This window comes from Oryzias latipes, chromosome 17 (genome assembly GCF_002234675.1).
Source record: "Oryzias latipes chromosome 17, ASM223467v1".
In the NCBI taxonomy this organism is placed as follows: domain Eukaryota; kingdom Metazoa; phylum Chordata; class Actinopteri; order Beloniformes; family Adrianichthyidae; genus Oryzias; species Oryzias latipes.
The window spans coordinates 3,447,680-3,471,335 of NC_019875.2; the positions used below are offsets into that span (position 1 = coordinate 3,447,680).

The 23,656-nt window shown below is 40.8% G+C and overlaps 1 protein-coding gene across 9 annotated transcripts; it reads left to right on the forward strand.

Moving 5' to 3' along the window:
• On the forward strand, positions 1-23,656 carry LOC101166986. Of its 9 annotated transcripts, none has more exons than XM_023965101.1 (38): positions 1-267; positions 3,075-3,131; positions 3,687-3,713; positions 3,785-3,850; positions 6,429-6,485; positions 6,619-6,678; positions 6,754-6,810; positions 6,890-6,955; positions 7,378-7,455; positions 7,522-7,575; positions 7,737-7,799; positions 7,882-7,950; positions 9,926-9,988; positions 10,095-10,145; positions 10,257-10,313; positions 11,002-11,073; positions 12,557-12,628; positions 12,773-12,844; positions 13,327-13,386; positions 13,523-13,576; positions 14,131-14,196; positions 16,380-16,445; positions 17,910-17,963; positions 18,036-18,104; positions 18,647-18,709; positions 18,890-18,964; positions 19,053-19,124; positions 19,450-19,509; positions 19,606-19,677; positions 19,750-19,809; positions 19,960-20,031; positions 20,165-20,221; positions 20,310-20,378; positions 20,451-20,525; positions 20,599-20,638; positions 20,714-20,762; positions 20,843-21,257; positions 21,513-23,656. In XM_023965101.1, exons 2-38 carry the CDS (start codon positions 3,084-3,086, stop codon positions 22,983-22,985), a joined length of 4,053 nt encoding a protein of 1,350 aa, XP_023820869.1. In that variant the 5' UTR covers positions 1-267; positions 3,075-3,083; the 3' UTR covers positions 22,986-23,656. The 9 variants fall into 9 exon arrangements, with proteins under 9 accessions (XP_023820869.1, XP_023820867.1, XP_023820875.1 ...); XM_023965099.1 differs by having other exon boundaries at positions 1-218; positions 3,079-3,131; positions 10,254-10,313; XM_023965102.1 differs by having other exon boundaries at positions 2-267; positions 10,254-10,313; positions 20,310-20,372.

Below are 23,656 nucleotides of genomic sequence, written 5' to 3' on the forward strand. Positions count from 1 at the left end.
ATGGCGACCGCACTATATAGTGCACTATATAGGGGTTAGGGCAGTAATTCGGACACAGCCATGTTTACAAAAACTGAAGCAGAATGCTGAATCCGTGACGTGAGGAAAGCTCGAATGTCTGAGCTTTCTTGGCTCCCTGAACGCAGCATAGGCTCAGCGCTTGTGGTGCGCGTGGGACTCAAATCTCGTGGGAACTTCCGACAGCGGGCGAGTCGTCGGTGAGGGAAAATCACAAACAACTGCATGTGAAGTTTCTCCAAAGGGTTCCCAGATAATAAAAAGCATTGCATATTTCATTTTCACGCGTTGATTGCTGTTTGTTTTTTTACTAGATTTTAAAATAACAGTTTTGTTTACAAATTTTGTCATATAAAAATGTTGGTGATTGGTCGCGTGAGCTAGCTGCGTTGCTGTTAGCTTCAAAACCAATCAATAATGATTTGTTATTTACATTTGTTAACAAAATCAGCCCTGTTGGAGGAATAAACATGAAAACTTTGGCTAGTTTGTGCTTAACAATTCTTATTTTTATTTGTGTTATTGTATTTATAGTAAACAAACTTTAAAAAAAGCCCAAATATTGCCAAATTCATATTTATTTAAAGTTAAAAACGGATAATTTTATTATGAAACATTCATAAAAAAACGTTTATCAGTTTATTTTACATGCTAATGTAATTCAATTGGTTAATTCAATTAATTAGTAGATTTTTTTTCTGTTTTTGCTGCCCATTTTTAAATGTCTGTTTTTTGTTTGTTTGTGTTTTATGTAATAATTGTACACTTTATTTTGACTCAGTATTTATCTCATTTCCTGCAGACACAAAGCTAAAATGCCGATCTAATTTGAATGCATCCTGCTTGTATTGTCGTTAATTGGTTTTTGTTGACATTTCTATACAGTCTCCAAATGTAACGTGTTACTGTGCAACAACGCATCAATTTAGAAATATCGATAACAACAAATACATTTTTTAAGTGTTTGTGCACTTTAAAATCTATTATGTGTGATAGCATGTCACAATTATCCATCTAGCCAATAATTACCACAGCGCATTTATGGTTAGTGGCGGGCCGCCTCACAGGAAGGTGAGCAGAAATGCAATTTATCAAACACAAATAACGATTATTTCAAATGTCAGGTTTATCTGTGAACATTAAGGGGCCGATTTCATGCTTTTTTTAAGTCTTTAAGAGAAACCTTTATCCATATATATGAACATTTATTACTTAAGGCACACTATAGAACTATTTTTTTAATGAAATGAGTTACATTGGCAGCAAATTTTCCTACCCTCGAATCGATCTCTGAGGCTCCGCCTTTCATTCCTTGTGGGTGCCGCCCATTTCATGACATTATCGTAGAGGTGGCCTCGGCAGCATGTCTGCATTAGTAAGGTGAGAGGCTACAATGCAGGAATCCAGGGTTCGATTCCCAGAGGGGGATAAACAATGGTACTGGGTCAATTACCATATCAATGGCGAGCAATGAACATCACCCAGTGAGGGTCCTTAGGCAAGGCCCTTAACGCTACTGCCTCCCGAGCGCGGTTAGGCTGCAGCTCACCGCTCCCCCAGGGGATGGGTCAAAATGCGGAGAAGAATTTCCACATTGTGGGATCAATAAGGTAACAATTGATAACCTCTATCTATCTAACCACTCCTGGTCCTCGAGATCTACCACCCTGACTGTTTTCCAGATCCCCAAGTCCTGCTAGCTGCTGATTAGCTCAGGAAAAACTCTAAAAGTTGATTTTGCATGATACAGAAAATCTAAGTGATGAGTAAAACTTTTTATTACTATCTCCTGAACATCTACTTACTCTGCTAACACATTTGTTTCTCCTATTTTTTACTTCCAAAAAACTAAAAATTTAGACGACTGAACCCAAAGTCTTTTGAAAAAAGGACAAAACTGCAGAGCATGTTCATGTATTGTAAATAAAATTACTGATATATTTTCTTTGTCTCATACACTGTTGTTGCGGGCTCCACGGTGGTGTAGTGGTTGGCGCTCTCCCCTCATGGCGAGAAGGCCCTGGTTCAAATCCTGGATGTGACCTTTCTGTGTGGAGTTTTCATGTCCTCCTTGCTCATGTTTGGGTTTTCTCCAGTTTCCCCCAATAGTCCCAAAACATGCTCCATAGGTTCATTGGTGTTTGTAAATGGTTGTGCATGTAGGTGTGAGGTTGTGTGTCTCTGCAGCAGAGTGGCGAGGGTGTAACCCCATTTACTCAACATTAGCTGGGATAGGCTCCAGCAACCCCATGACCCTGAAAGGTTCACAGCGGTTTCTGAAGGTGGATGGATGGATTGTTGATCCTGGAAACATATTCAACTGAAATGTCCAGCTGCTGAGCTGTACCCAGAAGGCGGCCCCCCCTGTCTGCTTCTGCGTTTAGTGAGAAAGGAGTCGTTTTATCAGTAAATAAAACAGAATCGTTTTTGATGAATCCTTAATTATTTTCTCTTTTCCGGAAGATCCTCTGAGGTTTTTTCAACGGTTTATGAAAAAAGGAATAGAAGAGATTTAAAAAAAATTGTTTAGAATTTGTTTTTCCTTTTTTTAGATCACATTTCTAAAGATCTTATTATTTTAATAATTAAGAGCCATAACAGATGTAAGATTTTAGGCTCATGGGGAATTTCTTTTAAATTGATTTCATCTTATTTTCAAATAATCTGCCAACGGTTTGCAATGGAACAACTAAAAAGAAGCTGATTTTAAAACATTACAGCGTCTTTAGTCGTAAACATTTTCATAACCTTGACTTAAACACTACGAACAGTTGATAGCTCAACAAAAAACAACAATAACTGTGTTTTTCTGGAAACCATAGTTGAAATTTAAGCTTTTTCTAACCGTTATTTCCAAAAGTGTTTGTCCATCCATACAAATAATTAAATTCACGTGTTGCAGTCCTTTCACAGATGGATCAAATCCCTTTGACATCATGTTAAAACACCATGATTTCTGAATGGGTTGTTACTGAAGTGGATTTTGTTGAGTGGATTCTTGGCAGATACCAGTGCAGCCGTCTCACTTTTCCTCTGGACCTCTTTGTGTGATTCCTACAGGAGACATGGAAACCTGCACGATGAAGCCAGAAGTTAAGCAGAAGAGAAAGCCGGTGAGAATATCCATAACCTCTGAAAACATCATCTTCATGTTCGGACTGAATTTGGGAACCAAGCCTTCAGTTTTTCTGCTGCATCTACTTGGAATGCTCTCCTTTTTTATTCATTCCTTCCCGTGCATCAGAGATAGAAAGTCCATCCGTTACAGCCTGTGTTCTTAATGTTACTGTCAGTTATTCACCTTCCATCTCTTGCACTTTAATATTCTTATACTAATACATTTTACACCCTATGTCTGACTGTTTTACATCTATTGAAGTTTGTAAGTCACTTTACTGTAAACTTTAAATTCTAATTGTAGGATGCGTGCTGGTGACCTCCTGGCCGGGTCACCCTGGAAAAAAAGATCTTGATCTTAATCTTATCTGGTTAAATAAAAAACAAATAAATAAAAATGAAACGGCCCATTTTAGAGACATATATATTTGCCATATATATATATATATATATATAGGATGGTTGTTGGATTGTCTAGTAAAACAGGATACACTCAGGCTGTTTTACTGCAAAGCTTTTACTCCCTTTTCTGTTTTCTTCTCTGTTTTTAGCCCAAGCTTCCTCCAAAGCCCACAGAGGTAGTGTAATCCACTTTCATTTAATGTGTAAATATGAAATGGGGTTTTGCATGTGGCTACTTTACTTACAGGACAAAGGGAAAAGAGAAGCGGAGAGGGCTCAGACGCCAGAGCCTGACCTGCAGAGCCATCTCATAGTACTTGTATTTTCTGGGGTTTTTGTTAAGCGTGAGCGAGCACCAACATGCCAAAAATATAAATATTTAAGGAGCATTAAAAAACGTGTTCTTTCACTCTGACATGAAATCACGCGTGTCCGGTTTGTCACGGAGTTTTATCTCCTGCTGACCAGGTTTGGTGCAGAAAACTTGTCAACTCACTTCTGAGGTTTTCAACCCAAATCTGACAACACAGAGTTTTCATTTAACATGTTCTTATATATGATTCTTCTGCCTTTTTTAACAAAAACTCTACTAATTATTATTGTTAGTATTTAAAATAATCTTATTTAGATGATACTCTCTCCTGTTGCTTAACTTTGACATAGTTTGGCCTTAAATGAAAATGAGTAGAAAGGGAGGACGGATAAACTCAGAAGAAGGGGGAAAACTGCTGGATTTTTCAGATTTACTTAACCATTTAACTACCCAACACATTTCTGCTGCTTAATGCCTTGGGGGAGTACTACACAAAATCAGTGTTTTTAATTATGTCTTCTAAATGCGCTCTACCATTTCCTTAAGCAGGCAGTTCAAGGGTTAATGCGGTGTTTCCTCTGAAAACCAAACTTTATTTCTCTGCAGTTTGAACCCATTTAAAAAAAATGAAATGGTCTAAATTAGTTCATGCGTTTTAGGGCTGCACGATATGAGGAGAACTTGTAATACGCGATATTAGTGATCAATATTGCGATGACAATATAACTTGCGAAACAAACCGCAAAAAAACCCAAAAACATCACTTCTGTTTCACTGCAGCAGTTTCACTTAAATAAAAGACAACACAACTTAAATTATACACCAAATGACCCTCGCCTACATAGGAGGCTAACATCTAACATAAAAGGCTCTTTTGTGCATGAGACCGCATTAAAGTGTCTCTACTTATAATTGAAAAAATAACCTAAAAACCAACTTTTGGGGAGCGTCTATGTTGTTGGTGAACTGTGTTGGCTGCAGCCTGCAGTCATAATGAGAGTGCTGCGCTACAAGTGACTTTAAAGAACGTAAATTTGCAAGAAAAAAGTGTTGGGTTAAAACAACCTGCAACATAAGGAAAGAAAGACAACAGACCAAAGGTACCTTTTACCCGGAGAACGAACAGCAACAATCTCTCTCCGCTCTGGCGCATATTCTTTCACCTCCTCTAATTAGTTTGTTGGGTATTCCCTAAGTTACACATGCGCTGAGCTCTAAGGAGGGGAAACAGATAAAAACACAGCTGCAGCGCTATTAGAAAACATTAATTGCAACATGTCTGTCTTTTCACAGTCTTCCCACATCCTCTCTGGACCTGCAAAGTCTTTTCTGACAGATAACTGACACAGAGAGGCTCTCGATTCTGGTCTTGACACAGATAACACTTTGCCTTCACGCTGATGCTGGGAAGACGCGGAGATAGTCGGTCTCCCCCCGAGAGTTTCACCTTCACCTTCCTGTCAAACAATCTCGGACACAGACACTCTGCATGCATGATTATATTACCTATATAGCTAGGTAATACATAAAAGCAAATATGAGATAACTTATATACGTTTTTCCAACAAAAACTTATAAAGTAACAAGAAGAAATATCAAAGTTGTCTGTTCAGTGGATTTGTGCTCAAACATGAAAGAGGTGGAGCGGCGTTTAGTGAAGCTTTTTTCCAGATAGGTTGAAAAAAACAAAATGAAATTCTGAGCCTTTTTTGCAACTTAAAATCAAAGTTTTATCATCATAAGAACATTGAAAAGAATGTGATGGAAACTTCAGACAAATGCATCACAGAGACTTTGGAGGAGATCTTGTCTTTGGAGGAAGAACGGGTTGGAATTAAGCATCTGCAGGGATACGGATGGCTTCATCATGGGGGGTTCAGAGATCCTGCAATCCACCCATCAATGATTAAAACATTATTTTACTGTAAAGCAAACAAACAAGCTTCTAAACATGGAAATATTCTCAATAAACAGTCAGGTTACCGGTTCAAATCCAAGACACTTTGACCAAATTGAAAGTACAAGAAGTCGTCTGCTGCTTGACATGTTGTTCACTTGCTGGACTGTAGGTTCACTTCGACTTTAATCTCATCATTATTTATCTATTTTTGTAGTCTTGATCTCAGAAATTTAAGAGATTCCATTTGTACATTTACGGGTTTTTCTTGTAAAGACTTTATTCTCATAATATTACGTTTTTTGATTCTGGTGACCCTAATTCTGCTTGCTTAAGACTTTAAGGTTTAAAAAAATACTTGAACTTTTAGAAACGAAATTGACACACATTAGGATTTATTGTGCTTTTTATTCAATATTGGTTTTGCTTCGACTGTAAATTTCTCATTTGATCTTTTTAGAACACAATAACACTTGATCCTACACAGGAGAAAGGACCTTCTTACCATAAAACTGCAGATACATAATAAATAACGCTAAAATATACTTTAAAAAAAAACAAAAAAAGCATTTAGCTGGAATTGAACAAAAACACGTATGGCTTCATGATGTCTGGATATTCTCAGCTTCGTCACGGTTTTGATCATAAGCTGCATTTTTCCACCTTTTTGTTCCTCCTCAGAGCAACGATGGCAAACTCTCTGGAACTCCTGTGGTTCCACCCAGACCCACAGAAAAGGTAGTCAGTGACGTCCTCTCGAATTGAGAATAAATATATTTGTTTTAATTGCAAAAGTTGTCACGACTCAGCAGTTAGGTGTTGCAGTGCTGAGTTTCTTCTTTTTGTTTGTTTGTCCGTCCTGTTTGTGCAGGAACTTCAGAACTCGACCAGATACAGTCTGCACAAAAGGACACAGGCAGACCACACAGAGGTACAAGACTGAAACACTAATGACACCATGACTTTATTAACCCTTTGGATTGAATACCTTCATCTTGCTCATCAGAGCCCCAGAGAAGATGACCCATCAGGAACTACAGCAGATGAAACAGACTTCAAACAGGTAGCAGAGCTTTACCTACAGGCTGAAACCGGCTTTATAGGCATGTAACGTCTGTCCTCTGTTATGTCACTGACTGCAGAGTAATCACTCGGTCCTGACTGGAATGTTTCGAGGAAGCCAAAAGGAGAAGAAGGCATCGTTCACTGTAAGCGCATGTAGCCCCTCAGCGTGAACTGCACAGCTCCCACATGGGGTGTGGTTTATAGGAGAGGGAGGACGGGGACTCAGTCTTCATGGGATTCAGTGTTTTGAAACTAAGCAGAATGTTTTCAGCATGAAAGGACATCGAGATAACTCAGTCTGCGGAAAGTTACCAGCTGACTTCAGCTTTAAAAAAAACAAAAAAAATACGGGGGGTTTCTTGTTGGACTTGAATGTTTGGGTGTGTGAGTGAAACCAGACGTGTAGAACTGCTAACTTGAATGCAAAACAGTTTTTTTTGCTACTTATCTGATAGCACTATAAGTTCTTTTTTGACAGTAGATATATACACAGTGTAACAGAGCACTGGTGTTTAAACCAGGTTACGTTTTACTGAAGCTTTAGTCCTGGTATTTGTGACTTCAGAGCTACCTCCACCCACCCAATGAACAGGATTCAACCGACGACCAAATCCCAGTCAAACAGGCTCCCAGCAACAAGCCGGTATGTGTTCATGTGTTTTACTGTGGTAAAATCATGTGGTTTGTGACATGTGACTGTGGTTGGCAGGAATTTCTTAAAGGCGTGATGAAAGGCCTGAATCTGAAGAAGACGTCGCAGAAGGTATGAAGCACCATCAGGTGGTGGTAGTGGTTCTGAAAAGTAACTTTCAGCAGGGAATGCATTTTTATGATGCTGGTGTCACATAACATGTAAAGAAAAAAAATGGATGACCCATAATGTCTTATCATCAAGGAACCCGCAGCTTTAACTTTGTTTTACAGATCATTAAAGAGAACAATGACTCTGAAGATGCAGCAGAGGACGAAACATCTGCACAAACCTCTGTAAGTGGAGGTGTCTCTAGCATATAGGCAGTTTTTTCATCGCATAATGTATGTTTTGTTATGCATCTATGTTTCTGTCAAGGAAAAAGGAGGCTTTTTGTCCAACATTCTTAAAAAGTCTAAAACACCAGCAGATGAAGCCTCCATGCAGGTGAGTCTGTGCTAATAAATATTGTCATAATAACTGGCTAAAACAAACTTTAGATGGTGTTCCCTGGTGCATCATGGGAGTTACATTCTAAAAATAACAAGCAATAGGTGAAATCCATGAAGAAGGATTACCGATGTTTTAAGGCTGTAAAACTCCTCCCGACACACTTTTTCTAGATACACGGGAACCTTTTCTCGGTTTTCCCTTTTGTTTAAACTCAAAACTTCAATCCGTCACAGAAACATAAGTGTTTTTAGAATGAAAACAAAGAACTGATTCAATTCAAGTTTATTTGTATAGCTCAAATTCACAACAGTCGTCTCAATGGTCCCGGCTGCTGCTGCAGTGGGGGCCTTGGTGGGGGGGGGGGGCGGCTGGGGTCTCTCCCTCTTTTTACATTCCATCACCCACCCCAGAAGAACATAAACACTCACTCGAGCACAGGTGCTATCTCACCTTTGCACAAACAGTTTGCGTGACTGAAAGAAATGTTTCACGTGTGTTAGTCTGAATGCAGAAGTAGGCGTGTGTGAATGTTAGTGGTAGTATGTCCATGTAGACTTGTTTGTATGTGAACACTTTTGGAGCCAACAGGTGTGTTTGTAACGTTTGAGTGTGTGTGTGGACAGGCCCCGCCCATTTTAGATTTTTCATGCCTCTTAACCTGTCAGTTGTGATCATAAAGCTCTAGCAACTTGTTGCTTTCTGACGCTTCATGATCTTCCCCTCGCTACTATAATCACCCCTCTACCCCCCCATCTGTCATTCCTCCTTTTCTTTTCCATCCAATAAAAAATATTTATAAATATAATTAATGTGAGTAAAGTTTAGCTGAAATTACAAAAGGGGTTTATTTAAATATACATCTGGTGTATCACAAGATTAATAACCCCTGTTGTGAAAGTAAAATATCTTAAGCACAAAAGGCTTTCAGCTCTCATCTCTTTGCTTAGCTGTTGGAGAGGACAAGGAAAAAAAAAAAAAAGAGAGAGTATAAGTCGCTCTTTTAAGAAAAAAGTCCAACATTTATGAACAAATTAGCCAAGCCTGGCGTAATGCTGCGTTCACACCGAATGTGATTCATGCACCAAATGCCTTTCTTGATGCGCCTCAAATTATTTGTTCAATGCTCGTCCAAAAATGTGTTTATACGCTAGACCCTCCCTTTGCGTGTGGAGTAGCTGCTGTCTGAAGTTTTTAGCCTCATCACTACATGAAGACTTTAGGCGTTAGGGTAGAAGATGTTCATGATAGAGTGAGGTGGAAAAGGATGATTCGCTGTGGCGACCCCTGATGGGAAAAGCCGAAAGAGAAAGAAGAAGACTACATGAAGACTTTAACCTTATATCTCGTTTTTATACCATCGTCCGGGTGAATACTTGATTGTGATTGGCTGCTGGGTGTGCATTCAAAAGTGATAAAAAAAAGAAAAATATCATAACGTTCAGAAGGAGACTCATCAGATTCCATGCCTGTTTTTGACGGCTATCTTTTTCTGCGTTGCTGTCGGCATCAAACACTAATACTTGCACCTACAGTGCCATCTAGCGGTTGTTAGTGGGAAAACTACAAATTTACAAGCCTATGCATGTATTATAAAATCACAAATAAGTCGCTCCTGAGTACAAGGCGCACTCCTGGCCAATCTATGGAGAAAAAAACGCAACTTATACTCCGGGAAATACGGTAACTCAGCGGTCCCCAACCCCCGGGCCGCGGACCGGTACCGGTCCGTGGGTCACTTGATACCAGGCCGCAGAGAAAGAATAAATAACTTACATTATTTCCTTCTTATTTATTTCGGAATCTTGAAGATGTTTTATTTTGAAAAATTGCCTCTGTTGGGGAACTACTGTATTTGGCGTAGTAATTACATTTATGTCAGAACTTTGTTTTTTTGCATGAGGATAATGGTATTGGTTTGAAAGGTGGACAGGTGTAAGCTTTGACGTTAGCTCTTTGTTTGTGGCTTCAGGACAACCTGAGTGTTCACAGTGAGCTGTCTGCCAGCAGTGACAGTTTGTCTGAACAAAGCAAGGTAAGAGGCTACATGTGGCTTCAGCCGCGTCAACGGCAGACGGTGATCATCTCCTCCTCCTCTTCACACTCTGCTCTGCCTTTGAGTTTGATCTTCTTCTCTTTAGGGAAAAGGAGGGAAATTACCCAAGATCTTTAAGAGGTCTCCAAAGGATAAGGTAAAGTTGCTGCATGACCAGTGAAATGTCCCGGTTTATCCACAGAATGGATTTATTCTGTACACATGAACTCTGTAAACAGCATGTTTGTATTGTGTCTCACACCAGCAGCCTCTGGCTGGAGATTTGTCAGGCAGTAGTGACAGTCTGGCTGAGACTCACTCAAAGGTAAGTTTGAAAGTGATGAAATATTTTAAGGACCATTCCAATGAAAATGCTGTTTTTAACGTGTTCTTGTGGTCTTTTTCTGATAATGGAAGACAAAAAAAGGAAGATTAATATTGCATTTCTGAGTATTTATTTATTCAAATCATTTTGAATCACGAGCAAGCAAAAATGCAGTAATTAAGAGCTTATTTGTGATTTAGTAAACACAATTGGGGGGCCACAAGCTCCTGGCTCTGCTCCATTCTGATGCATTCACTTACAGACACAAAAGATCCATGAAAGTCTTTGTTTTCCTTGTCTGAGCTGTAATCTGGATCTAAACTGTACACCTGGATAGCTCCAATATTGCTGCCATTTTTGTTGCACTTCTAATGTTGGGTTTGGGGTGTGAGGGGCTGTAAACTAGTTTGAGAGAGTGTAAACGGACTGGGCGATGGGTAGTGGGGGTGGGCTTGCTCCATGCCAACAGGCCCACCCACAACTCAGAGGTGAATTTTCAAATGAACTCTATAAAACAAGTATTTTTATGTTGGCTAAAAAGGGCATATTTATAATAAAATACCACTGAGATGGCTTTGAAAATGGAGCAAAACTTTGATTGGAGTGGGACTTTAACAAAGAATTGATTGTGCATCATATCCATGTTTGTCAGAGTTATTAATGCTTTCAATTTTTTGTTTCACATCAGCAGGAAAAAGGTTTTTTCTCTGCGATTCTTCGCAGATCTCCCAAGACTTTTGAGGAGGAGACTCGTGAGAAGGTAAAGTGAAACTGAGGTTCTGGGATTCTTGGAATTTTGTTTTTATTTAAATGTTAACCCTCCTGAAAACCATTTAAAATCAGGATATACAACTTAACTCTGCTGTATGTTACTTTGCTGATAACCAAATCCCTCTCATTTGACTAATTGTTGAATTTGAACTATGAATTAACTCGTGGAATTGTATACATAGCAAAAAAGTGTGAAAAGACTGAACATATGTCATATTGTAGGTTCTTCATAGTAGCCACCTTTTGCTTTAATTACTGTTTTGCACACTCTTGGGATTCTCTTGATGAGCTTCCAGAGGTAGTCACCTAAAATGGTCTTCCAACAGTCTTGAAGGAGTTCCCAGTGATTCTTAGCACTTGTTGGCCCTTTTGCCTTCACTCTGCGGTCCAGCTCACCCCAAACCATCTCCATTGGGTTCAGGTCTGATGACTGTGGAGGCCAGGTTATCTGGCACAGCCCCCCATCACTCTCCTTCTTGGTCAAATAGCCCTTACACAGTCTGGAGGTGTGTTTGGGGTCATTGTCCTGTTGAAAAATAAATGATGGTCCAACTAAACGCAAACCGGATGGAATAGCAGCCGCTGCTAGATGCTGTGTTAGCCATGCTGGTTCAGTATGTCTTCAATTTGGAAGAAATCCCCAACAGTGTCACCAGAAAAGCATCCCCACACCATCACACCTCCTCCTCCATGCTTCACAGTGGGAACCAGGCATGTAGAGTCCATCTGTTCACCTTTTCTGCGTCACACAAAGACACGGTGGTTGGAACCAAAAATCTCCAATTTGGACTCATCAGACCAAAGCCCAGATTTCCTCTGGTCTAATGTCCATTCCTTGTGTTCTTTAGTCCAAACAAGTCTCTTCTGCTTGTTGCCTTTCTTTAGCAGTGGTTTCCTAGCAGATATTCTACCATGAAGGCCTGATTCACACAGTCTCCTTTGAACAGTTGTTGTAGAGATGTGTCTACTGCTAGAACTCTGTGTGCCATTGAGCTGCTCTCTAATCTGAGCTGCTGTTAACCTGCCATTTCTGAGGCTGCTGACTCAGGTGAACTTATCCTCTGCAGCAGAGGTGACTCTTGGTCTTCCTTTCTTTCTTGGGGCGGTCCGCATGTGAGCCAGTTTCTTTGCACCTTTGATGGTTTTTGTGACTGCACTTGGGGACACTTTCAAAGTTTAACATTTTGAAGTTACATAAGGAGTCCACTGCTTGCAATCCGTTGATATTTCCACTCTGCATCTTCAAGCTGTCTTTATATTGTTTAGAATTTGTAATCCAAGAAAATAAACATTTGTTGATTGAGTAGTAAATACCCAACCTGAAAGTTCTTAGTCTGCATGCTGCAAAATAAAGGTTGTTCAGCAAAGTCATTTAATGAATTGCAAACTTTTTTGCTCCAATTAAATGTATGTTTTTATTTATGTACTTTAATTGAACCTGACTTGTCTTTTTATGTCAACACTTACAACAGGTTCAGGATAAAGAATCGCTGGAGGATTCTGCATCCAACTCTGACAGTCAGTCTGACAACTCCAACTCAAAGGTGAGAGCGCTGCAGACCTATGACATGAAAGGACTTTGTTTTCATCGTGATTTTTTTTCTTTTTCCACCGCAGTAAACTATTAACTCAGTTGCTTCTGAAAAGCAGTACTGACAGAGAAACACTTCTGTGTTTTTGTGTCTCAGGGAAAAGGAAACATTTTCAGCGAAATATTTAGAAAATCTCCAAATCCATCCGAAAGCCCCAGTCTGGAAGAAGTAGGATTTTAAAGTCATTACTTTTCACCCTTTGAAAGTTATAAATCAACATTTTGTGTGTTTTCTATGGAAATTGCGGTTAGATCTTGTGATGCTCAGACAAATTTTTGTCTACATGTCTGTGATCAGATCATAGATGGATTTGCTTTTATTGTCATTGCCCATTGTACAATGAAGTTGAAGCATCACCATTCCAGTGCAAGAGTAACAAAAAACAAAATATAATATTGAATAAATCAGTATGTACAACATATACAGTGTGCAAATATAAACTGTAATAAAGAATGTCCAAGATTTGTGTTCAAAATTTCACGCAGAACTTTGTGCAGACATATCAGATGTGCAAGAGGTAGCAATGAGGTAGACACTTAAGTGGACTGTGCTAGTGCAGATTTATCTGTGCACTTTGGAATTGAGGATGGTTATTGCTTTGGGAAAGAAGCTGTTTTTTACAGGGACTGTAACTTTTCCTTCATGTTTAGAGCTCTGAATCGACACATGGTGAGCCGCCTGTCAGCAGCGACAACCTGTTGGAGAAAAAGGTTTGGCTTACATGGCAAAAACGACCAGATTCTCAATGCCACCCGGCACGCCCACAGACATCATACGAGTCACAACAAACATGCCTGAGCTGGAATCCCTCTGACGCTGAAGCTGAACTCTGTGTTCTAATTTTAGGAGAAAGGGGCTTGGTTTGGATTTTTTAAAAAGACCCCAAAAGGAACCGCTGAGGTAAAAGTTTAAAGGCTCTTTTAATGTTTCTTTTCTTCATTATTTTTATGTGTGTTCACTGAAATGAAAAAGCCTTACAGGATTAACCTTGGCTTGTTTTTAATTCTGCTTCTTTAAACTTTACACCTTTTTTCTATTGAAATAACATCAAACGCTAAAATCTGTATTTTCAAAAATCAAAACCAGCTCTTTCTAAAAGTGAGGTTTACATGATCAGCTGTTGGAACTCTCAGCAGGACGTGTTGTAACAAGTAAAAAGGGAATGTTACCCTGCTCTTGTTTTTCATCTGAATGGGTGGGTCCTCAAAAATGAGCAAGGCGTAGTCTGTAGTTTAAAGCTGAACCAAATGTGTGCTGCACATGTGATGTTGGTTAAGGAATCTGTGCGTCTATACTGCCCTCTGCTGGCTGTTGGAAGCAGCTTTCGGGGTTTCTTTTTTTTTCTAGCTGATGATCTTTTTGATTATGTCAAAATTTCAGAAAAAAACATTTGAAAAAATAAGCCAAAACAACTCTTCCCAACAATGTAACTCATTCCTATAATGCCGCTTTAGGAAAAAATGGATGGCGATGATTTTTCCATCAGCAGCGCTGACCCGTCTGAAGATACCTCCACACAGGTGAGTGTGATATTATATGGCCGGGTTTAAAAAACAATTCATTTGAATTTTTTTTCGTTTTTATTTTCAGATGAAAAACAGCTTTTCTGTTCGTTTAAATGGAGTTTACTCAAAGAAGGTTCTACAGCTCTCAAAACTGTTGTTCATCAACCAACAATTGTTTTTAGGATCAAAATGATCGCCGTGAACAAATACAGCAAACAACAAAACTAACAGCTAAAGGTCATGTTTAGCGGTGTAGCTTCCCGCAGGATTCGGTGTCAAAAGTGGATAAAATAATGAAACTTAAAGACGGGAGTCTTTCTGGCATCAGCGCCACTGTTTTGCACTACATCTCCCATGATTCACTGGGGTAATGTGACAGCATCTACCGTTAACTGTCATGAAGCACAACAAACCCAAACATCCATCCGTCTATTAGTCTGCAAATATTCCTGCTGGGATCAGAGGTAAACATTTGAGTTCTCCTTCCAGGTTTGTGTTGGAGCACAAAGGAATCATTAGCAGCCAGAGATTCCAGTGTTTGGTCCAAGTCACCTTTCTAACGCAATCAGCTGCTTTTTGTAACAATGTCTGTTTGAAGGACAAATTCAATTCAGACTTTTAGCACTTTTGAAAAAAATCACGTTAAGTTTAGATGTAAGTAATAAACGAAGAGTCAACATTAGGATGAAGTGGCTAACAGACACACTAAGGCTGTACTCAGAACCAGAGTTTCTTTCCACCGATGATCCGGAACAAATACACCCAAGAGGACCCTGGTTCGGGACCAGAAACCGTTCTCTGACCCGTCTTTGGAGGTGGTCTCCTTTATTTTGACATTGGACCGAGCTTTCCACCGCTCTGAGATTCCTCAGTCTGAATACAATCCGTTCCCGGAACAACTAAACCAAACCGGACACCGGATTACCAACAGATTAGCAATGAAGCATCAGATGAGCCGCGGACAAATGTAAAGCAATGAAAATCTTATTATTAAATATAAAAAAGTTTCAAAAGTTTATTTTTACCCAGTTGAAACGACTTCTTACACACTCTTCTGTGTCTCGTTGCGCGGCATGAGGCCAGATCTGCTGTGATGTCATCCTAAAAGCTACCTTATAGTTCCTTAATAGAATTCTCTGAAAACTCCACAACGAGGAGTCACATCAGCTCATTAAAATGTGTTCGGATGAATTCAGGCTCAGCAAAACAACTTATAATATTCTTCACATTGGTTTCCCAACAATCTCTGTGTCATAAACACTTACCAGCGTACCTTCATAGCCCTCATCTCCTCAGTAACCGCCCTTCCGCATGACGCCACCATACCAAACAACCAAGCAAAAAGGGTTGAGCCTGATGACAAGGATACAAACCTTCAAAATTGGTTAACTAAATATGAAGTTTGAATCAGTGAACTATTCTGACAAGGACTGCAAAGCGGAGGACTTCCGTCATTTCTGCCTCTAGTTGCTTGCTGACATTAGAGAGACTAATAAAACATCAGCATGTTCTTTATTTCCCCCTAATTACAGATGAGTTTAGAAGAACTGATTTATTGTTGGTCCTTTTTGTGTAAAACCTATCAATCATGCTACGATTAGTTCATGGTTCAAAGTCTCCTGTTGCTCTTGGAAAGCATGAAAAAAGTCAAATTTCAAAGGATTATCAATATGGTTCTTATTTGTTTTTTGTTTTTTTTTGCATAAAATGTCATTTTAGTGAACTGAAAGTAAAAAAGAACTGTAACTCCCTTTACAGTCTTTGTTTGAAAACGACACAATTTTGATGAAAAACAGCTGCAACTTCCAGCTTTTTGTGCTGCAATTCTTCCAAAATATGCCCAGAAGATCCTGGAGGGGCTGATATACGTCACTGATACAAACCACAGCTTCTAGTTTTTGGCATATTCAGTTTCTGGCGTGCCTTTTGTGATTTTTGAAAATATCTAAAACTCTAATCACTCTCATTTCTGAGGGTGCATTTTTAAATTTATCTTCAGAAAATATTTCATGTTGGTACAAAAAAAATTGAAAGCGTAATGTTTTAAGGAACAAGCAGCAAAAAAAGGTTTCATAAAGTTTCACATTCACAACTCACTGCATGATCCTTATTCTGCTCGAGTAAGCCTTGCCTTAGGCAGCGGTAACTCCAAAGAATGCAGCTTAAAAGATATTTGAACCGAATGCGTCTTTGCTCAGCAGAAAGAAACAGCAAGTGATGAGCTGACGGGCAGCAGAGAAGGCTCGACTGACAGCAGCACTGAGGTGGGTGGTTTTTACCGACTCTTTGGAGACACAATAGCAGTTTTCTTTCTCTGAAAAAGTTGCTCTTTTAAATGTTGGAAGTCGTCTGTTTCAATATTTCTGCTGTTACACAACTAACAAAAGCTTCACTGACTTCACTTTCATTTGTCTGGAAAAACGTTTCCTTTTTCGTGACATTTTCGTTGTTAGGAACTCTTGTCTTATTCTGCTTCCACTTCTGTTTCCCTGCTGGATTCAGAACTGACATTGGTTCCTGTTGGCGGTAAAGGCTGCTTCCCCTCAGCGTTCTGAACGCTGCACTTAAACACGGTGTGGTCCAGTAACTAAAGGAGACCCGAGGAAAAACTGGACATTTCTGTGCAGTTGACATATTTTATTAAAAGATTGTGGTTTAACCCTTTTGAAGCTATAGGCCTAAATCCCCTTTTTTGTCTACTTTTGAATTTACCTCCATGTCTTCAATTTGAAAGACTATTTGCCTGCTTGTCTGGTATCATTTTAATCAGCACAACCTCACCAATGTGGCACTAACTTTATTTAGTCATTTTTCAATATTCAAAATTCAGACACTAGACATAGAATCATGCAAAAACGGAAAATTCCAGCAGGAACAAAGTGCTTAAATTGGCTGTGGAAGCCTCAAAGATGTTCAATGAACAGTTTTACGACATACCGGTATATTGAAAGTTTGAAGTGTAATAAAAAAAAACAAGAACAAATGTTTTCAACAACTTATTTTTTATGTTTTTGAATGAAAATACTAGAAAATACTTCAGATCCCTTTGTGCCACATAAATAGTTTCTGTTCGTATAGCACATTACAGACTTCACACGCCTCAATGCTGTGACCTTTCTATTGTTTTCATACAGTCAGAATCTGCATTTCCATTTCCCTGTGTGGCTTCAGTTTACAGGCAGCCCCAAAAAGGTTTTTTTCTTTTGGGTTCACTGATGTCAATTTGACATTTTTCCTGTAATTCTGTGTTTTGTAGCTTTTGTAGGCAGGCGGGGACTTTTGCAGTGCCCCCCAAGTTTCTTCCATTTTTAGACAGCACTGGAGCTTGTTGTTTTAGAAAAATCCAGTTGCTCCCCATCCAAAGTAAAAGGATAATCGGCTTCCTCGTGGAAGCCGTGTGGGACCCCCCCTCACAGCGGGTCCTCCGCTCCATGCTGCAGTCCTCTAATTGACGTTCATCGTCCGCCTCATCAGAATAAAAGATTGCTTTTGTTCAGAAACTACTAATAATTGCCATAATCTCTCTGTCATCCAATGAATCTCAATCACAGAACATTAAAATAAGCTCATTTCAGATGTCGTTTTATTACGCTCATTTCACAGTAGCTCGGCAGAACGCTCTACGCTCGGTTCCTTAGATGCTTTCTGGACCCCCGTGGACCATCGGCCCCAACGCGCATCTACTTTTAAGACAAACCATGTCTGTTCTGCTCTGCCTTCTGTTTCAGGACAGAAATCTGGAAGCCGGCAGTGAGGATCAGTCTGAGAGTAACCGCTCTAAGGTCAGAATGATGGGACTAAAACAGGACATGCTCAGCTGCTGCCCCCAACCTCAAACTCTTTTACGCTTGTAGGAGAAAAAGGTTTTCAGCAGCATGTTCAGGAAGCAGCAGAAAGCAGCAGAGGGCGCCGCAGCACAGACGGTAGGCTGCAGCAGCACGCTACTGGAAAATACTTTTAAATGCTTTTTGTTTGCATTGAATGCTGGAGACAAACACTGAAAGTGCGATAACCGACAGCGGTAAGAAACTCGCTGACACGACTGTTTCAAAGGGCTCCGTTTCCATGGGAACGCCACTTCTCCATTTACTTCACTGTCTGCCGTCGCTTCCTCTCGTAACATGGCACACATAGATTAAGGTTTTTACTATCACCCTCAGATTGAATTATATGTGTACGTGTTTATGTGACGGCATTAAAAAAGACTTTTAGATTCACTTTTCTTTGCAGATTTCATTCATATATGTTGGGGTTAGTTGTTCTGTTATCAGTAGATAACACAGACTGTGTCCTTTATCTTCACATCTTTCTTCAAATCATCGTGTTTGAAGAGAAAACCGTTTATACCAGGCTTCCTTTAGTGATGTAGTCAGGCTTTCTGCACAGTTTGTGGGTGATTCCCCCAATTTTCCATCCCTAACCTGTAATGCAACCTTTGACCTTTAAAGAGCTGGTGTGTTTTCAGGAGAAAAAAAGAGGAGGATTTGCTGGAAAATTCAAAACGAGTTTGGAAAACCTGTTTGAAAAGGTCAGTCTGTTTAACTGTATTTATATTGTTTGTTTTTAAGCATCTCTGCTTCCTTGAACATTTCTGATTTGCATAGTCATGACAAGTATAAGTAAATTCTGTATGACCCAGCAGGTGATGTTGTTGGCTGGAGTCGGTACTGATGTAAAGTTTACAGCAGATTTTGTTTTCTGTGTTTAGGAGTCAGACCCAGCAGCAGATGACAAATGGTTGACAGGAAGCTGTGAAAACCTGTCAGATGTCACCATCACAGAGGTGTTATTTCTCCTCAGCAAACTCAATCTTGACTCATTTGATTCTCGTTTGGTTTTACTGACTTGTAATTGGATATTTTTCCCCTCAGGAGAAATCGGGAAAGTTAACGCGGCTCTTTAAACAGTCGCCCAAACCGGCTCCTCGCTCCGTTACTGCTGAGGTGATTGAATCTGTTTGGATCCAGAATTTAATCCATCTCATTTATACATGTATTTAACTTCACACCAAAAAGAACTCTTCATCAATTCATGCAGTTAATCATTACATATGTATTTATGGGATTTATGATGAATCGCAGGGATGTGACCCCCGATATCAGCTGGTCTCTTACTAGGGAGATTAAGTCACATTTTCAAAGTGGTTTACACGTCAGATGTTTCCGGCGTCCGTGTTGTCCGTTAATTTCTGAGAATGGACACCTCGTCGGGCGTTATCCCTCCCTTAATGTCAAGAGCTGATTTGCTGACTCATGTTTTCTTTTCTAGCATCCGCTCAGTGGCTCTCCCCTGTCGGCCAGTTGGGACAGCCTTTCAGAAATTGGGAAGGCAAGAACTCGTTTCCTAAAACAATCTTTGAATTAAACAGAGCATCATTTTGCACTGGCAGAGGGCTTTTTTGTAAAAAGGTTTTATGTCTCAAAGGAGGATCTTTCAGGACAAACTGAGCCTGCAGACGATAATGATGTTCTTCTTGAAGGTGCCAGCAGGACAAAGGTATGCATCGCTCTCGCTGTTGTGACTTTCATTAAAGCAGAAGCTCTATTGTGTTTTATTGTTGCTGAAAAGGAAAAACGAGGCGGCCTTTCTGCGATTTTCAAGCGAACACCTAAAACGTCAGAAACTCTGGTAAGAAAAAGTTCAGTCGAGATTATTGAAAAAGATTATTCCCAAATTTGATTGCCGCTGTTTACTAACAAAAAACAGGAAAATGTTTGTCTTTGGTTCAGCATTTTGTTCAAAAGCTTAACTGAAAAAAACGTCCATGATCTGTTCCAGGAGGACGAGGTCAGAGAGACACCAGAGGGAGGCAGACTAAGACGCAAGAGGACGGTAAAGAAAAAAAGACGAGTATGTTTCAGTCTCTATGACTTATGAAGACACAATAGACCGTAAACAACAAGATCAATTCTAGCAGCTTTAATGCTTCTGTTGATCAGCCTAAAAAACTTTTCCTCTCTCTTCTGCTTCTGGTTTTCATCAGGTTGTCTCATTCAGAATCAAGAGAACTCTTCCCACAGATGGCAAATCAACTTTACAAGTAAATCGCTGCTGTCAGATGACTCAAGCCAAATGATTGGATTCAACACTTGAATTGCATTGAATAAATGTGGATGCTTTTCCTCCAGAGAACTGATGAGATGCTGATCATCGACGAGGCGGTCGAGATGCAGGAAATTAACCCGGAGCAGGTTAGGGTGGGTTTTTTTTGAAGCACAGCAATCTGTTTCAACTCTTCAACTGAGGCTTCTTCAAATGTTTTGGTCCAGGAGAGCACAGTAGAGCTCCAGCCTGTGGAGATGGCTGCATATCCCTCTGGAGAAAGCCCCTCTGAACTGGAGGAGGTGTGTTTGTGTGTCTGGACCTGTACCATGTGTTTAGGCGTTGTGTCGTTTTAACAGCAGTCCTTCGTTTCAGGAGAACGATGAGCTGATGGAGTGGTGGAACACAGTTAAAGGTAAAAAATTCACATTTCTGCTTTGAAAAACTTTGATGTTCTGCTGCTTAAAGGGTTTTCTCATTTTGTTTCCAGGTTGGACGGAGTGGAATAAGAGCTCCAATTTCCAGGAGGATGAGGAAACGTATGTGAGATTTCCAAGACGTGTTTTTATTTTAGCATTTTGGGGAGTTTTGTTCCTAAAAAAGTATCTCTTTTCTTCAGGGCGGTGGAGCAGGCCGCCGATCGAGTCTATATGGCAGCTCGGCTCTTTGTGCGCCTTTTCAACCAGCGGGGGGCGTCCTTGCAGCACCGCATCTTGGAGCTCCTGGCCGTGGCCGATGCTGCAGATCAGTTCCACAAGCGGACAGTGACGGCCGCTGTGGGTGGAGGTGTGGCCAGCGTTGCAGGCAGCATTGCCACCATCACCGGCCTCATCCTGGCCCCCTTCACCTTCGGAGCCTCTGTCATCGTCACCGCTGTGGGCATCGGCGTGGCGACAGCTGGGAGCATCACCTCAGCCACCGCTAACATCACAGACACGGTCCACTCCAACATGGATCGGAAGAAAGTGGAGAAGATGATCCAGGGCTACCAGGAGGAGATAACGGTCATCAGGGAGTGCTTGGAGTTTTTGCAGGTCAGTTCATTAAATACCAAATAATAGTTGCAGTACTTCAGAATAGTTGAAAGCACACACTGCTGGTTTTATTTTTGAGAACTTTCTAAGTTTGAACAACCACGAAACAGTCCTGCCCTTTCAAAATAAAGGTTGTTGTTTTTTGTGCTCAGCAATAGCAAATAAAAAAAGAATATGTGTACATATTCTTTTCCTTCTTTAAAATGGCTGTACGTGGCTCCGTCATGAGTCGGCACTGACCGTTTGTTCTTGCAGGAAGGCATGGACACCCTGCAGGAGTGGGATTTTGAAAAGTACTCTGAAAGTGCTGCCAAAAAGGCTCTGAACCACAACATTAAACATGTGATGAAGGAGGGCGGGCGCGCCGGAAAAGCCCTGATGATCAACACGGACAAGCTCATCAGCACCGTGCAGGTCCTTGGAGCCGCAGGCGGCGCCGCCAAAGCTGCACAGGCCATCAGTGTCACCACGGGCGTGATGTCCGCCCTCTTTTTAGCTCTCGATGTTTTCTTCCTCGCCAAGGACTCCCACGAGCTCCGCAAGGGCGCCAGGACTAAGTTTGCCTCAACAATTACAGAGGTCTGCAAAGACCTTCAAGATGGTCTGCTGGAGCTGAACAAGGTGAAAACGCAGCTACAGAAGACCATGGACGGCATAGAGCTGGAGCAGTATGAGGAGACCGAAGAGGTGGAGGTGGAAGAGGAGGATGAACTGGAGTCTGATCCAAAGAAACTGGCTGAGCTGGAGAAGGACCTGGACCTCATGGAAGAGAAACTCTGCAAGAAGGAAGATGAGGGCGAGAAGAGGAGCGAGCAGTCAGGGAAGGAACCTTTTAAATTTACCAAGGAGAAGAAAGAGAAGAGCAAGAAGGAAATAGGAGAGCCTGACGAAAGTAAAGAGAAAGGAGAGAAGGAAATAACCAAAATAAACAAAGAGAAAAAGGAGGGGGGAGACGGCAAGGCTGAGTCCAAACCAGAGAAAGAGGGGCAGACGAAGTCCACCCAAAGACCTGCAGAAGAAGCTTTAGCTGAAGAGTCTCAGAAAGGAAGCAAGAAGGACAAAGAAACCAAGAACCGACTCACCGCCGGAAAAGAGGAAACACACCTGCGTGAGTCTGACAGAGTTCAGAAAGACTCAAAGAAAAGCACAAACGGCAGAGAAAAAAAGAGAAAGAGTCCCCAAACCGAAGCGACCGAAGCCCTGAGCGGCTCAGGTGATTGGAAACAACACTCCACGGGGTCAAAGGCTCTGATGGAGAGCAACAAAAGCCACAAAGGAGGGAGCAGCAGGGAGGAGGGAAGGACGCCTGAAAGAGGAGGCAATCAGGAAAAACGGGAAAGAGATCAGGAGAGAAGACGTGACTCAACAGAGAACGAAAGGAGAAGATCAGACCAAAAGGCAGACGGGACACGGAGTCGAGGAAAGAAAAACAAAGACGATGAGAGACGAGATCACGGAGAGACAGAATGCAGGAAAGACTCGCTCAGAGGCTGGGAAGAGACCAGGAGTTCAGAAAGAGAGTCAAGGAGGAGTAACAAGAGTAGACTCCATGAAAGAGAGGAGGAAGGAGGGAGCAGAGTGGAGAGGAGGCCCTCTGAGAGGGCAGACCATGCTTTGATGGAGAAGGACAAGAAGGGAGAAGGAGGGGAGCGTGGACGGAGAGGACACGGAGAGCGTGGATCTCACGCCACCTCCAGAGATCTGTGGAAAGACGGCCTGAACATTTAGCCCCCGTGTGGTGAAACAGAAGCTCCTCCCCCTGCTGTCTGATTACGCGGCGCCTCCTCCACCCTGCAATGGATTTTTAGCATGTGGTCCCAGAAGGGCAATTTGAGTTATTTTTAACATAATCGTGGTAAAGACTATAATATGAATATTCTGTGGCTACAATTTTTAGAAAAGTGTCGTCAGGAGTGTTTTAAGATGAAAGTTTTATAAATACCTTTTCTAAAGTTCTGTCTGTTTGTTTTTCTAGATTTACTAATAAACCCAACAGTGTAGCATCAGTAAAAGCTGATGACTGTAAAGTTACATTTATTCAACATCTGATGATATTGATGTTTATAGATGCTTATCTCTGGAAAAGGTTTTGTTTTGTTGAACAAAGTCTTTTAATGTGTAGAAGATTCATTTCTCTCCTCCAACCAGCCTAACTTGTTTGTCTTGACTGTTCCAAAATGATCTACCCCAGCAGGTCGTCCTGCTTCATGGAAACATTTTTTATCCTTCATCAGCACATAAATCTTCTCATCTTGATTATTATCATTGAGATTTGCTGGTTTGCTATGGAATAAATGACTGAGTGGTAGAAAGGCTTCCTCGTCTTGCTTTTTCACTTTAAAGATGCCAAAAGTTTAAAGTTTGGTTATAAATAAAGTTTGATGCTGACTTTTGTCAAA